This window comes from Notothenia coriiceps, unplaced genomic scaffold (genome assembly GCF_000735185.1).
Source record: "Notothenia coriiceps isolate Sejong01 unplaced genomic scaffold, NC01 NC01_scaffold00035155, whole genome shotgun sequence".
NCBI classification, from domain to species: Eukaryota; Metazoa; Chordata; class Actinopteri; order Perciformes; family Nototheniidae; genus Notothenia; species Notothenia coriiceps.
In genome coordinates, this window is record NW_011367856.1 from 14,940 (window position 1) to 29,303 (window position 14,364).

Consider the following 14,364-nt stretch of genomic DNA (forward strand, 5'->3'; position numbering starts at 1 on the left):
GTAGTACGGGGGAACTTTCTGTCCGCCCACTTATCTAAAACGCTCAATCTCCGGCAGTGAGCAGGTGGCCTCCTCGTTTATAGACAGCTAGTTTATGTTAGACTGATACAGATATGAAACGCTTCAGACTAAATAGTAAGACCTCGATGTACGACTGCTGAAACCTCAACACTTTTTGGGGTTGTGTCGCGACTCCAAACACCGCTACACGGCCCAGTGTCCACACTACCTTCCTCTGCTAGTAGCGTTGTACTGTTGGGCGTGAATTTCGGAGACTCGGTACATCCGCCGGTTGTGACTGAGTCTACCGAAGAATTATCCTAACCGAAAACCTTACTACCAAACACAGTACCGTGGACCTCGGTTTCGCGTGCACGTCGAAAGCCGAGTGTCCTCTAAAACGGGTAACGACACCACACACACACACCATGTGCTTCGTCACATCCCGGTCACGTCGACACAGTCTAACCTTACACCACACGACAGCGGCTTCCTAACCACGAACCCCTGAGCGCTATCACCCACAAAGAGTTAGAGCGTCATGTTCGGACCCGCAGGTAGCGCGTGATAAGGAGTTCGTCCTATGATGCATTAGCCTCACGGCGGCTTCATGACGAAGTTTCAGGTCTGTATTAACCTTAAGATGGCTCCGCCGCCATGAAGCGATCGCAATCTCTTTAAAAGGCTCCGAAGTGTACACATCTGGAGGCACCTGAATTTTCACGGGTGTTTAACGAAACGCGTGCGCTGGTTAAAAGGAGGTTTAGACACGCCTTCTTACGAGTCGCCCGCGGGAGAGGTAATACTGCGTGTGGACGTGTGAACGGAGCGGACAAAGGTGAGAAGCATAAAGGCTTACCGGCCTTCATAGAACCGGCAAGCCGGAAGACTGCGCGCGTCACGAGCGTCTTGTACACGGATGTTCGTTCGCATGAGGTCTCAACCGTCTTGTGCGGTCATACAAGCCCGACACACGACGGCTCACCCTCCGACTAATCTGCATAGTGAGTATGTTGCATCCTTTGGTCCTTAATTTTTTTCTTTTTTAGTGAAGGACGACGGTTGTCTGGGATTATATATTAAAGTACCACATCTTATGGGAAGACCGGCTTATTTACACGACCGCGCATCATACACTTATTCACAGGAAGACGACGCGCTGTAAACACGTACTTCCGAAAAACACACGCTCCTCTTTCGTTATACTTAATCTTTCGGGTCTTAGCGCGACTTGTATTATATTTATTTGGACGACAAAATGTTTAATTAAGAGTACCTATCCCCCTGTGTGCCTTGGCAGTCACGTGATCTATTATACGTGCCATCAATCAAGTGTTTGTTCCAGCGCCTACAGTCTGAAACACTTTGTTCACCGCAGTACGGCTCCATTGTCAGCAGGCGTTTGTTCTTCCTGAGTTGGACACATTTCCATTGGTGCAATATTCTCACATCTGATTGGCTTTCATCACCGTTTCAGGTGTGAATTCACAGGTATAACCTGGTGTAATCTCGTGGCTGAAGCTGAGCTGAGACAGAGAGGAGGGAGAGAGGGGGGGGGGGGAATTGTGTCTCAGCCAAGTGCAGATTCGTCTCTGTCCTTTTGTCCTCCTTTTCACGCTGTGAAACAGTTTTCTCTTTACGCTCGGTTTTTCTTTTTTTCCTCGCCCTCTTCCTTCTGCTGCACTCTGTCTTGTGTTGTTGCTGTGGTATTTGTGCGTGTAAATGCATGTGCGTGTGTGCGAGCTCACCACTAGGGGCTCCTATCTCTCGTCATGTCTCATCTGTCATCCTCATTAACTCCCCACGAGTCGCAGGTGAATTATTTACACACCAATATTTCCTCTCTCTCTCCAAACTATAGCTGCACAGACTGCCTGCTGTATTGTCTGGATGTGTCATATTGATGACACTGACCTTTACTTGTACTCGCATATTCTGTCTTTGTCTCTCTCCCTATTTCCCGCTTCCTCTTTCAGACTCTCAAGACCAAAACATATAAAAAAAGGATATGACATTTATATCGAAACCTTTTCTTACTCCTGGATTTTCCCGGTGTAATTGTGCAGACAGGGCCCAGGGGAGTCTGTGGTTATTCTTCACGGCTAGGTGCCAGACAAAACCCTTGGAGATGGATTACGGAGGTGGACGAGGGAGTTGCAGTGGGGCTGGACACTGACGAGCAATGGAGCCAGCCGGACTCGGTTGTCTTTTTACATAAATCACGACAGGAGTAGAAACCCCTCAAGACAGAGCCGGGGCATTGTCTCCACTCTCTGGAGACTCAGTAGATAATTAGAATCAGTGAGATAAGCGTCTAGGAATGGGCTGTGTGTGTGTGTGTGTGTGTGTGTGTGTGTGTGTGTGTGTGTGTGTGTGTGTGTGTGTGTGTGTGTGTGTGTGTGTGTGTGTGTGTGTGTGTGTGTGTGTGTTTGAGGTGTGTGTTGAGGTTTGTGTTGTGTGTGTTGTGTGTGTGTTTGGGGGGAGGGGGGTGTGTGCCAAAGCAGGGAAAATTGCTGTGTAATTGATGACTGTGCCGATGTTGGGACACAGAGCTGACCTCATCGCCCATGAGGCAGCACTCACTGTGAGGGAGTTGCAAAAGCAAATCGCTTTTATACGCGCACACATAAACAAGATAAACTGTAAAGCAGGTTCTGTAAATCCCACATATAAATGCCAGTTTTTTCTTTAAGTTTTATACTTTCCCAGTTGAACGATTTATCATCAACACTCATATTTGCGTTCCATGCTGTTTACTTGATTACACGGGACATTATCTGCTAGATAATAATAATGGGCGCCACTAAATAAGCATGTTATTTTTATATATAAGTGTAAATGCTGACCTTTATTGCACTGGTTCTCTTTAACCATGACTGAACTGAACAGTCTAAATGTGTTTATATGTACAGTACATGCTATTTTATCGATACTCATTTATTACTCTCGCCTACTCTGATGAGGAAATACTTTCCTCATCAGCGAGTAGGCGAGGGTATCGCAGCCCACTTTCATTAAGGCCAAATCTTAATACAAATTGTGCTCAGGAAGGAACTGTATTTACCTGGCTTTATGACCAAAGAGATTTAAATATTCCAGACTTTAACGGATTGTCCCTGTAGTAGACCAAATAGTAAATACTGGAAATCCTGCCATGTACTTTTCCACTTGATAACCAAGGCTAAAAAACATCTCTTATTCCTATATGGTCCTCTTTCGTAGTATTTATTTCACAACTACATGCCATTTCTGATAGATTTCATACCTCAAGCATGTCATCTGATGTACACTACAAATGTAAGGTTTTGACATCAAATTGGAACTGTCAATACATCATATGAAATGTTCAAACAATAGCCAGCCTGAGTCTATTTATAAAGTGCTGCATGAATGAGTCTTAAAACTTGAAAATGTGTTAGCATCTTACCACTTCCGTTTCCCTCTTTTCATAGTCAATGTTGTTCTGAACATAGGTGGGTTGGTGGGTTGGTTAGATGCCTGGAATAAATGTGGTTGAGCTGAGAATGTTAGTTTGTTGATAGCCAAATGTTAGCCTTTTACTTCTGGTGATTGCATTTACGCTTAAATAAAGAAATAAAAGTGGTCTTAACATTTTGGGCTTCCCTGCTGAACCAAATGTGCAAGTCTCATAAATGCATGTCTGCCAGAGATCTTATTTTAACCCATATTTCAAAATCCATATTTCAAAATCCTATTGCTTTTTGTTGAGGGACCCTTTGTTATGTTAGGTTCCGGGTCGGCAAATAAAACTACATCATCACTACACACCTCTAGATGTAAAAGTCAAGTTGAGACGGAGGACAAATAACACAATTTAATGAGCTGTAGCGTGAAACTGGAAACTTAAGAATATGGTAGTTTTATCTAAAGGCATTACTTCAGAAATATAGTTTGTTTCCTGTGTATGATAATTTTTCGTCAAAACAGATGGTCTGTCCAATTACTGTCACGTTCTCTGCTAAACTAATTAGTCCCTCTATAGGTCCTTCAAAGATTGTAGCTTGGTAGAATTCCACTTCCTTCTCACTCTGAATCCCTGCTCCACCCCTCTCTGCGATGGTATTTGTGATATATTCTAGGGAGACGTACTGTCAAGCCTTTGCGGCAGACTGTTGGTTTTGATTGCATCTCAATGGGCTTCTTTCTGGATCCAGTTTCATTATAATCTTCCAAAGCACATGGTAAACTAATGGTGTACCCCAGCACAAAGGCTCTGAAGAGCTCTGAAAACTATTATGCCTGCCTCCACTGCGAATAACACTACACATGAATACCACAGTGATATTCTCAGATGCAGTCGGTCCCAAAGGAGGAAGCAGAAAACAAAGGAAAATTCTACTTTGAAATTATCCAAATGTAACTTGATGCTAAGCGTTTGTTGTAAAGTATGTTTAAAGCTTTTTTTTCTCTATGCGTTCTAAAACCATCAAACTATTTAACCAACAATGTTCAATACAGTCGTTTGTGCTGACCACTGCCTGTAAACCCTGAGAGGCTGCAGTTAGCACTTGGCGACTTCAAATGGGACAATAGTGTAGCTTGTGCTGAGGCCTACTTAGAATATATGAAACTCAAATTGCAAAGAAATAGTAAATCTCTTGAAATTAACAACATTTTCTCAGTTTTCTTCCAACATCTCGTAACTTTTGACAAACACTTAGGCGTCATTCCAGGGATGCCAGGGGACTTTTGCTTTTAACGACAGTCACAACCCGCTCCACACCCACTGTCTTAGCTCATCTCACCCCCTCTTTTCTCCCTCCCTGGCATATCTTCATGTGTAATTAACAAGGCTTAGAAACACCCTCACAAATACTGCTCATGCTCACAAAAAACCCACATTCACAACCCTGCGCTGCATGCTGTCAGCTCAGTTGGGTTGCACACACACGTTCCCTGCATGTAATTAACATGGATTAGGGCACAGTGTTTTCTTATGCCAGAACTGCTTTATTTAACCAAAAGTAGTGTGTGTGTGTATGTATGTATGTATGTATGTATGTATGTATGTATGTATGTATGTATGTATGTATGTGTGTGTGTGTGTGTGTGTGTGTGTGTGTGTGTGTTGGCACAGACACAAGCTGCAGCATATTGTACATCAGTGCATCTCGGCCAGGCAGTGGGGAGGTTACATCAATCAGTCTGAAAGCAGGGAATCTGTCTTTGTGTGTGCGACACACACACACACACACACACACACACACACACACACACACACACACACACACACACACACACACACACACACACACACTCTGCCTGGGATAATAGTCTTTGTTCACCCTCTGATGAATCCATATATCGTGGCCTAAAGCTGAAGATCTGTGATTAATACCATTAACAATTAATGACCCAGAGAAGATTTCAGAGATAAAAGTACCACACAACATCATGAATAACAAGGTTGGATACACACAAAATAGGTTACAAAGTCTAAGAGATAAATAAATAAATTAAATGAATAGTGCCCTTGCCCTGAGATAGAACAAAGAACCAAGAAGAGATACATCTTGTGTCGAGTTCCATGACATTTTTTAATTGCTGTGCTATTTCACTGCAATATTGCATACAATGAAACGCATAAAGATGTATTCAAGGTTTTCAGACCGTTAATTGAAGAGAAGGTTTTTCCTCTGTTTTCTATCATACTAGAAATGCCTGATCAGTTATTGCCAATCATTGATAATTGATATTGGCTGATACATGTGCATCTCAAGACTATTAAACAGTGTTTTACCACAGGTTTGTAGTAGTAGATTGATTGAAAACTAACATTGGAACACAAGCTCATAGTGAAGTTGGCAAAATGTGGATCTTACATTTGATCAGCAAAGATTTAACAAGGAACCCTGGGAGGGGCATAATTGTTAGTACCAACAATTCATAGAAACCCATACAATACGTTCAGATATGTTTCACCCATAACCATCAAATTGTTGCACTATAGTCAATGTTAGGGGATCACTAAAGTCAGTAGGATACATAAGTTAAGGAACAACGACTCCGTGCAGATTGTTATGCCAATCCATTAAGCAGATGTAGAGGTACTGTATTTCACAGGGCAAGTTAAAACCTTGAACTGCAGTATCACCAACGGTATTAGCATTCATAGCATGGTCTCTTTTGCAAGGAAGAGCAGAGATTGTACACCCATCTCAAATATAATTAAACGTATCTGCAAGTAGCCTTAAGAGGAATGAGTGTCTAGCTTCAAGTTGCATTGCAATTTATTCCAGTAGTAAGGTGCATAATACAGAAGCTTATCTGCTCTTCTTTTGCTAGAGTAGATAAGTCTAGCCTACACCATCCCTCATGAATAATCCCTGCCCTCAAGGCCACATGTCATCCACCGGGAGAGGAAATAGGAAATGGAGAAAAAAATAATTGGGAAAGGAAGATGAGACGTATAGCGCTGCTAACATGTGTGGTTGTTTTTAACCGTCGATATCAAGTTGCTTCTCAATATCTCATAGGGGGTATTTAGTCTAAAATAGAATATAGGGCACAACAAGCAGTGACCGAAGGGAGAGAGTAATAAAAACACACACACTGACTCAGAGGGAGGAGTGTGTGGCCCGACCTTGGCATTAAGTGACGTTTCTATTAGAACCACACTCTGTCTCTTCCTAAGAGGACTTACCCTGTTGGTTTGATGCTGAAATTAGCGATGAGGGAACAGAGAGCAACCCCTCACACAGATTTGTTGTTTTGTATCTTTAACTGTAGGCTCTTGGTTGTATTTTCCCCAACAAAATGTGTGTGTTTGCACCCGGGCTGTATTTGAGTCAGTGTATGTTTGCAGTGTGCAGCATTAATCAGTGAGCTCCTGCAGTGCAAACAGAATGAGTGAGAGTAGAGGTTCAGTCTTGGGCTCCGGCTCCTTAAATGACATTATTCCCTCAGTCTAGTACCTTTGATTGCTACTGTTCAAAGGTAAGGGGGCAGATGGAATGATGGTGTCGGAAAGATCACATTACCCAGAGTGAAACAGGAAACAATTTGTAACGTGGAACATCAAAGTGACACGGCTGCGTACCTTTGCTATATAGGGTTCCATATTATTAACCCTGCAACCCTTTACATTGTTATACCCACTAGTGACTCATTAGACGGGTCATTGGCTCCCAGGCTGATGTCAATATTTCATCGTCTGTATGCATAATTTGACAGTTAAATCAGAGCAGCCTTTTCAAAGGGAAAATAAACTATAAAATTGTGAGTGCAGAAGAGGGAGAGGGGAAAAGGCAGTCCTCTTCACAGCAGCCCTTCTGATGGAGCAGAAAGGGAAAGATTGATGAGGGAGGAGGAGAAACAACAGGGAACCTACAGTACTGCCCCAACCACCGGCTCCTTTTATTCCTTATCATCCCTGTGTCTTAACGTTTGATCTCTGTCCTGTCAAGTATAGTGATTCCCAAACTCTGGTGCACATGACGCTGGGGGTATGCAAGCTTAACCTTCGTAGTGTTGTGTAAGAGGATTGCTGAAATATCCAACAATTGCAATCCAACTGGCCCCAAAAGCACATTACAGTGTTTTAAAAATAAGTTGTTGGTCAAAAATATATTAGAATCAATAATTGGCATGACCTCTTAAGTTAAGTGACGGCTTAATGCAGTTTGATTCCAACTCTTTAGACTTTGATAATAAGTAGTATTTTAAAACGTTTCTTTAAAAGAAAGAATTAGATCATAGACAAGTGGCAATGTTGACCTAAGATAGATGAACCTTTCAATGCTGAACAAGAGTTTGAGTAGACAGTTGAGCCGCTGAGCGACAGCTCCTAGCAAAATGAAAATACATTACGAACAGCAACATGGGATTTACCGTCACTGGGATAGAGGAAAAGACAAGGCTGTATAAAGGCAAGGGTTTTTTAGAATGTTACACTTTTGCTATCTGCAGTGGGAAGTGGTACTTAGAGGTCATTTTGTTTGGTATGAAGGGGTAAATGGTCTAAAAGGTTTTGGAATCTCATTTATACCCATAAAGGTGTGTTTTCAGTTCATATGTGAAAGTATCTGTAATGAGAGCAGTGTCTCTGAAGCCCACGGTGGGTAAAACATTACTATCTATGTCACTACAATAAGGGCTTTCATTTAATAATGCTATCTACACTGTAGTTGTGAGTGATACTACAAAGTAATTAATATCATAAGGGGTTGCATTTACTAGACAAGAACAAAAAAGCCACGTCCAATTCAATGCCAGCTTTTTAATGAATGGTGGGCCAGCGGCTGAGATTTGACGGCGGGCTCAGAGTTCACATGAATGTTAAATACTTGATGTGATCTTAAAGGGGAATCCCCTCAAGGTTTATCCGTCTTCAGATTCCTCAGGCTTTCATGCATTCGCTAAGATTCATCTAGGTTTAGAATCCCATTTCTCATACGATTTCTATTTTTTAACCCTTTCTGAATAATTTTCACCCTTTCTTCAAATGGAAGAGGTCTCTTTAAATATATATTCACCTTTCCAGCAGATATATTTTTACTGACTCCCCCTTATTAATCCTCAACATACTTTTAGATCCCCTTTGAACTTTAGACTAGATTTTCAAGTGTTTTTACATAACATTAAATACTTTCAACTAGATAAGAAACGATCAATACATTTTGGTTTTGTGGACCAACTAATATGAAATTGTACTTTTTTAGAAAAATCGATGAGTTCCCTCAAATAGCAGAGCCCTAACTGACAAAACTAACAGTAGTATACATGTTTTATCAATGGTCAATTACATCATCATTGATTCCATATTTTCAGTGACTTCTGTTTGAGTCTGAGCCAAAAATAAGATGCTTGTTAAACTGCAACTGTAGAAGGCCGACCAATAAAGAAGGAATTAAAAGATGAACTGAAGTTGAACTGTCGGCTAATTCTAAATTTAACATGACCATTTGTGTTTCATGCCAGTTTAAACTAAAAGTCGCACTTATTAGATTCTCAAAAAACATAGAATACAGTAGAGTAACAGTCCTCGATACAGCTGCTCTGGTCTGATTTTGTGGGAATGAAACCACGTTCCTCATTAGGACCTCTAAGCCCATGTAACATGAAGACATCACGTCCAAAGCACCAATTATAATCCCTCCCTCTCTTTTTTCCTCTTTCCTTAGCGCTTTCATTTCCCCCCCCACTATCTGTCTCTTCATCTTTTCGCTTCAATGGGCCTGCCATTCTATTAATCTCAGCAACAGATTGCCTCTATTAATTAGTCTACATCTCCCATCTTGCATGTAATAATCAGAGGTAATAGAGATATTAGGAAGATACGGTTATTTCTGCAGCCACTATCGCTTTTAATTAGCCCGAAGATGAAGAGATAGATTCGCTCCTGCCTGGCTGACGTCCAGACAGACAGCGCAAGGTCTTTTTATCGCCACAAAGTTCTGTGAGGACACGTACAGTATTCAGCAGCAAATATAATGTATCAGTTTTCAAAATATATCTGTTCCAACATGTCTCACAGGACACTTTACATAGGGAGGGTAATAATGCATCCCTGTAGACAAACCACGTTTCCAGCTTGTCATCAGTGACATTTTAGAATTCTTATCATTTCTCACAGACACACATAAGTTACACAGCACACAGAGGTAATAATAATAATAATAATAATAATAATAATAATAATAATAATGTGTGCTTCTCTAATTCAAATTTATCTGCATTGCCATTTAATTTTAAATGATGGGGGTCATACTGTAGGCTCAACGACATAATTGAGAAAATGTCTGTACAGCATGTCGGTAGTTAATTGGAAGGGCCAAGGTGCACTAAACAAACAAGGAGAACAGACATGGGTAATTACCGGTGGTGTGTTAAAATGTGTGTGCGCTCACATGTGTGTCACCGTGTGAGAGTCAGTGCTTTAGCTTAGAGGTAATTACACCCTAGACTATAAATAAAGAATACCAACTCCTGTCGCTACTTCTCCCTGCTGACACACAGTCGTTTTTTCCTGATCTCATCGCTAATGTTGTGATTTTCCGGCTACCGTGCTGGACAGAGTAACTAGAGCTGACCTCTGCAGCATTCATGTATCTCACTCTATAAAACACTTTGCCGCTGCAAGCACTGTCCTGACGCTTCCTCGGGGCAAGGAGCTCATCCAGTTTAATGGTTGATGTTCCTGGACCGCTCCCTACACACCCGTTACTCACCCTTACCCTGTCAGAGCACTGCCTACAGGGCACACATAATGAAGAGAATAGAACGTTTAACAACACTGCAGAGCACATAATTAAACCATTTTCTATTACGGTGCTAAGTATCAAATTTAAAGAAAAACACTGCTGCCAGGTTTTTAAGGACCCAGCTCCATGGCTCCCTGTGGGATGCTCAGGTCTCCATGGTGTTACTGGTCAGACAGTTAGTCACTGACTACATTTTAACAAACCATTTTTCTCCGGGGAATCTTGAAGGAGACCTTATAAAAATTCTACCTAAGGATAATCCTTGTCCAAGTTGCTATTGGCTATACTGTGCAGCTTTACAGCATTATTATCATCCTGCCAGTGTTCATAAACCTATGCAAAGAGGGGGAATGGAGGGTCTTTAAGTATTTCTAAGCTTGCAAAAATTGAGTGTCAAAATTCTAATTTAGGGTGGCAGGAAAAGCTTTGGGATTGTTAGTCACTACAGCCCAGTAGGAAAAAAAAAGTTGGAGAAGTAATGAGAGCAGTCAGAGCAGAGCTTAGTGAAGACTGTAAAATGACTCTATAGAGTTGGAGAGATGAATATATTTATCACAAAGAAGGCAAAACATGACATATTTGAGTCCACTATGTCCTTTTCTGAATTTGAATACCACATCTCTTTGTAATAGAAGTAAATGAAGTCAGACAACTCCTAACACTGTTCAACATGTCTGAAAAGTAACTGATAAAGATGGTGCTATATCATGGCTAGAGAGATATCAAACAGTTTCTAAAACTCTTGAACAGTGTTCCTGCACTTTCATACATTTGTTTTACTCTTGGTCGATGTGACCAAACATAAAGTAAACTACTTTGATAATGTGATGCGTACTCTAACTTGAACTCCCAACGATTTATTATGTAGTTAAGAATAGGAACACTTTGAACCACTGCGACATTAACATGCTCATAACCCATTTCTGTATCATGAATTTAGCACTTTGAGAGGACCCATACTTTTGACTTCTTATTTATAATCTTGATGATTCGATATAACTTTGTAACGATTACCTGTTGGCTTGGAAAAATGTACATTATAATTAAGACAATAATTAAATGAAACTCTAACTCCATGTTAAGTGAGCGTTATCACATTATGTTTAAATATATATATATTTAGAAGCGTATTGCTAAGTAAGGAGCAGGAACTCCAGCCAAAGCCTCAGGCCACTGTTCTCAAGACTGGAGCCAAAACCATCTGAGAGAAGATGTTCTGACAGAGAGGATCAACATGTATTTGGGATGAACTGTCGTGTGGAATCTGTCACTATAAAGGGAAATCGAAATTGAGATGAGATGCATGCATGCTTACGCACCTCTAACACTGTATTCCATTCTGCATTTGTATCATATTTACTTATGTTTGGTCCTGTGTTTGTGTAGTCTCAGATGAAGATGAAGTCTGCAGGCGTGGTGGACGGAGGCTTGTTCACAGAGAGCTACTGTAACATCTGCAATGCCCAGCTCATCTCTGAGTCCCAGCGCACCGCTCACTACGAGGTGAGTCCGTTTCCACTTACACACGAATGTTTGACAAAAACTGAATAAAGCAAAATGCTGCGACGAACACTGCCTTGATGAGCAGATTTCTTATCGGTGCGCTTTGCATCAGTCTTATTTGTACCAATTTGTGCTTTTGCTATTGTGCCCATCCATTATACATAGACTTAATACTGCATGGTAATGTTAGTCATTTGCACACAAACAAACAGACTTTTTGATTTAATGTAGTCTACCTCTCAGCAGTCTCCCTTTGAGCAATTTAATGAAAAGCCATCCAATAATCAGCCCTGTGCAATGTTTAACTAGGGTGTGTGTGTGCACTGCATTGAGGTCGTCCTTGATTACAAGACACAATTGAGATTAACAAGCAGACTAATGAGGACAAGACTCTTATCAGGAGAGAATTAAGCCAGCACAACAGCAGTGTGCACGCATGTGTACCAACCACATTCACTTCAAAGTATTTCTGCATCGCAACTTTCCTCCAACAAAAACACACAGCCTTGATCTGTGCAGAGAGTAGGCCAGCTCAGTTTATGTTCTCAGTGTCACCTTTACTTTCTATAGAGGTCAGTAGACCAAGGAGACATCATTTGAAGGCATGGAGAGTGGGAGTTTGCATCTTAGATTCAATACAAATAAAGGGCAATCAAAAGGCAGCTTTACTTGTAGAGCACAACATAATATGTTAGACAACAACAACGGGTCAAAGAAAGGACAACTTTAATGTGGTATGATTTAAGGAATAGGATTCTGGAGTCGATGCTAATCAGGACTAAGGCAGTAATGCACCTGAACAATTCGATCTATGACAGAAACATCGAAAGAATAACTGTTGTACTTCAGCAGGTTCGTTACAACAATTGGCAATAACAGCTTGCTTGCAACTACTATTCATAAACTGGCTTGCATAGATGGACTACAACTAACACAAATGTTAACTGTGAACAATGGGTCCTTTAGCAAGTGAAATATGAATCTACTTGTCAATATGAAAAATAAATGGTATCCCCGTCTCCACTGCGTAACACATTTGGAAACAAATAAAATGTGTTCTGTGTTGTTGGTAGCTCTTTAAAAAAAAAAGAGAGAGAGATTGACTGCTTACTGCCTTAAGAAGAAATGTTTTCACCAATATTTTCTTATTTGGGATTTGTTTTTAAGAACATAATCTAACCACATGCAAGTGCAGACATATGATATGCACATTTGAGTCCTGTTTGTGCAAAATAGATGGTACCTGCATGTTCTTTAATCCTACAGTTGTGTAGTATAGGATTACAATTTGAATATTAAGCCGTTAAACAGAAATAAACTGTCCTCTGCCCTATTTGTCTCCTCCAACTGGATTTGACACTGAGGAAAACAGCGGCAGAAGAGACAGAGACAGGTCCTTTAGAGAAGGGCAGGCGCTGAGGGTTAGTGCGGGGTAACCATGGTGACACAAGGTCCCGCTTTTAGCCCGTATCCCGGAGCCATCGACTGCATGACCATTTATACACCTATAAACACAAGGACACACCAACACACACAAGCACTGACAAAATGCATTAAAGTAGTCTGACAACTGAGGAGGCATCAGGCGGGCGGGGGGGGATTTCTCCTCCCCGGGGCAGACGATCCAATCTAAGCACTGAGGCAGCCAGTCCAGAGTCTTGTCACTCTCCCATGCAATTTCTTTGTGCCGTTCTCAGCCATTATATACATTTAAACGTATACTTTTCCACCGATCAACAGCAAAGTGTTTCCTTCACAGTTCTGACGGATAAAGCAATTTTTTCTTTTTTTATATATGGTTTGTCACTTTTAATCAATTCCATCCCTTATCAATCAATTTTCAACCTTGAAGCTTTGTAACCCCAATTCTATCCCTGCATTGTCATATCATAATTTATATTTGACTCAATATGTGGCGGTATAGATTCAATTTCTTTGACAGTGTCAACACTTGCTTCTGGAAAATTGTCGTAGCACTGCAATTTATAGATAATAATAGTTGTCACATTGTAGAAAGGAGTGAAGGTCACGGAGCATGACAATAAAAGGATATGTATAGAACGAGATAGACACCGTACACACACACACACACACACACACACACACACACACACACACACACACACACACACACACACACACACACACACACACACAGCTGTCTTAACACATACACTAATCTTTACCCTGCAGCATGTCCAGTGATTTTCATTGTTCTGAAATAAAGTGAGAGTTAGCAGCTTCAACGACAGCTCACTTATCACAGCTTATAGAGATAGTGACGGAGGCAGGCAAAAACACCCACAGCCAGGTGGGCCGAAAACACAACAATATCAATGAAGCAGCACGAACACTAACAGTTCAAAGTACTTGAACTGTAAAGCCCACTAATAGCTTTTTATATATTTTACACACTCATATATTCCAATTATAATCATATCTTAAATGACATTAATCATGATTCCCCAAAAGGGCTCTTTGCCTTTCTATTTCACAAAGCCACTAGGATATCATTGTTCACATTTTACCGCCCTCTAAACGATTGCCTCACTTCATTTAGCACTTTACAGAGCCAGTGTGCACAGGTGAAATAAAGAGCCCTCCCACCACTCCCCCTTCCCCAACATCTGACTCAGGG

General features: G+C 41.1%; 1 protein-coding gene across 1 annotated transcript in view; it reads left to right on the plus strand.

Annotated features, from left to right (window-relative positions):
• The window catches only part of LOC104962630 (zinc finger matrin-type protein 4), a 49,642-nt gene that overhangs the window by 6,819 nt on the left and 28,459 nt on the right, over window positions 1-14,364 (plus strand). Inside the window, exon 2 of the mRNA XM_010791081.1 lies at window positions 11,610-11,726. Coding sequence (XP_010789383.1) covers window positions 11,610-11,726 — 117 coding nt within the window. The remainder of the gene's footprint in view (window positions 1-11,609; window positions 11,727-14,364) is intronic.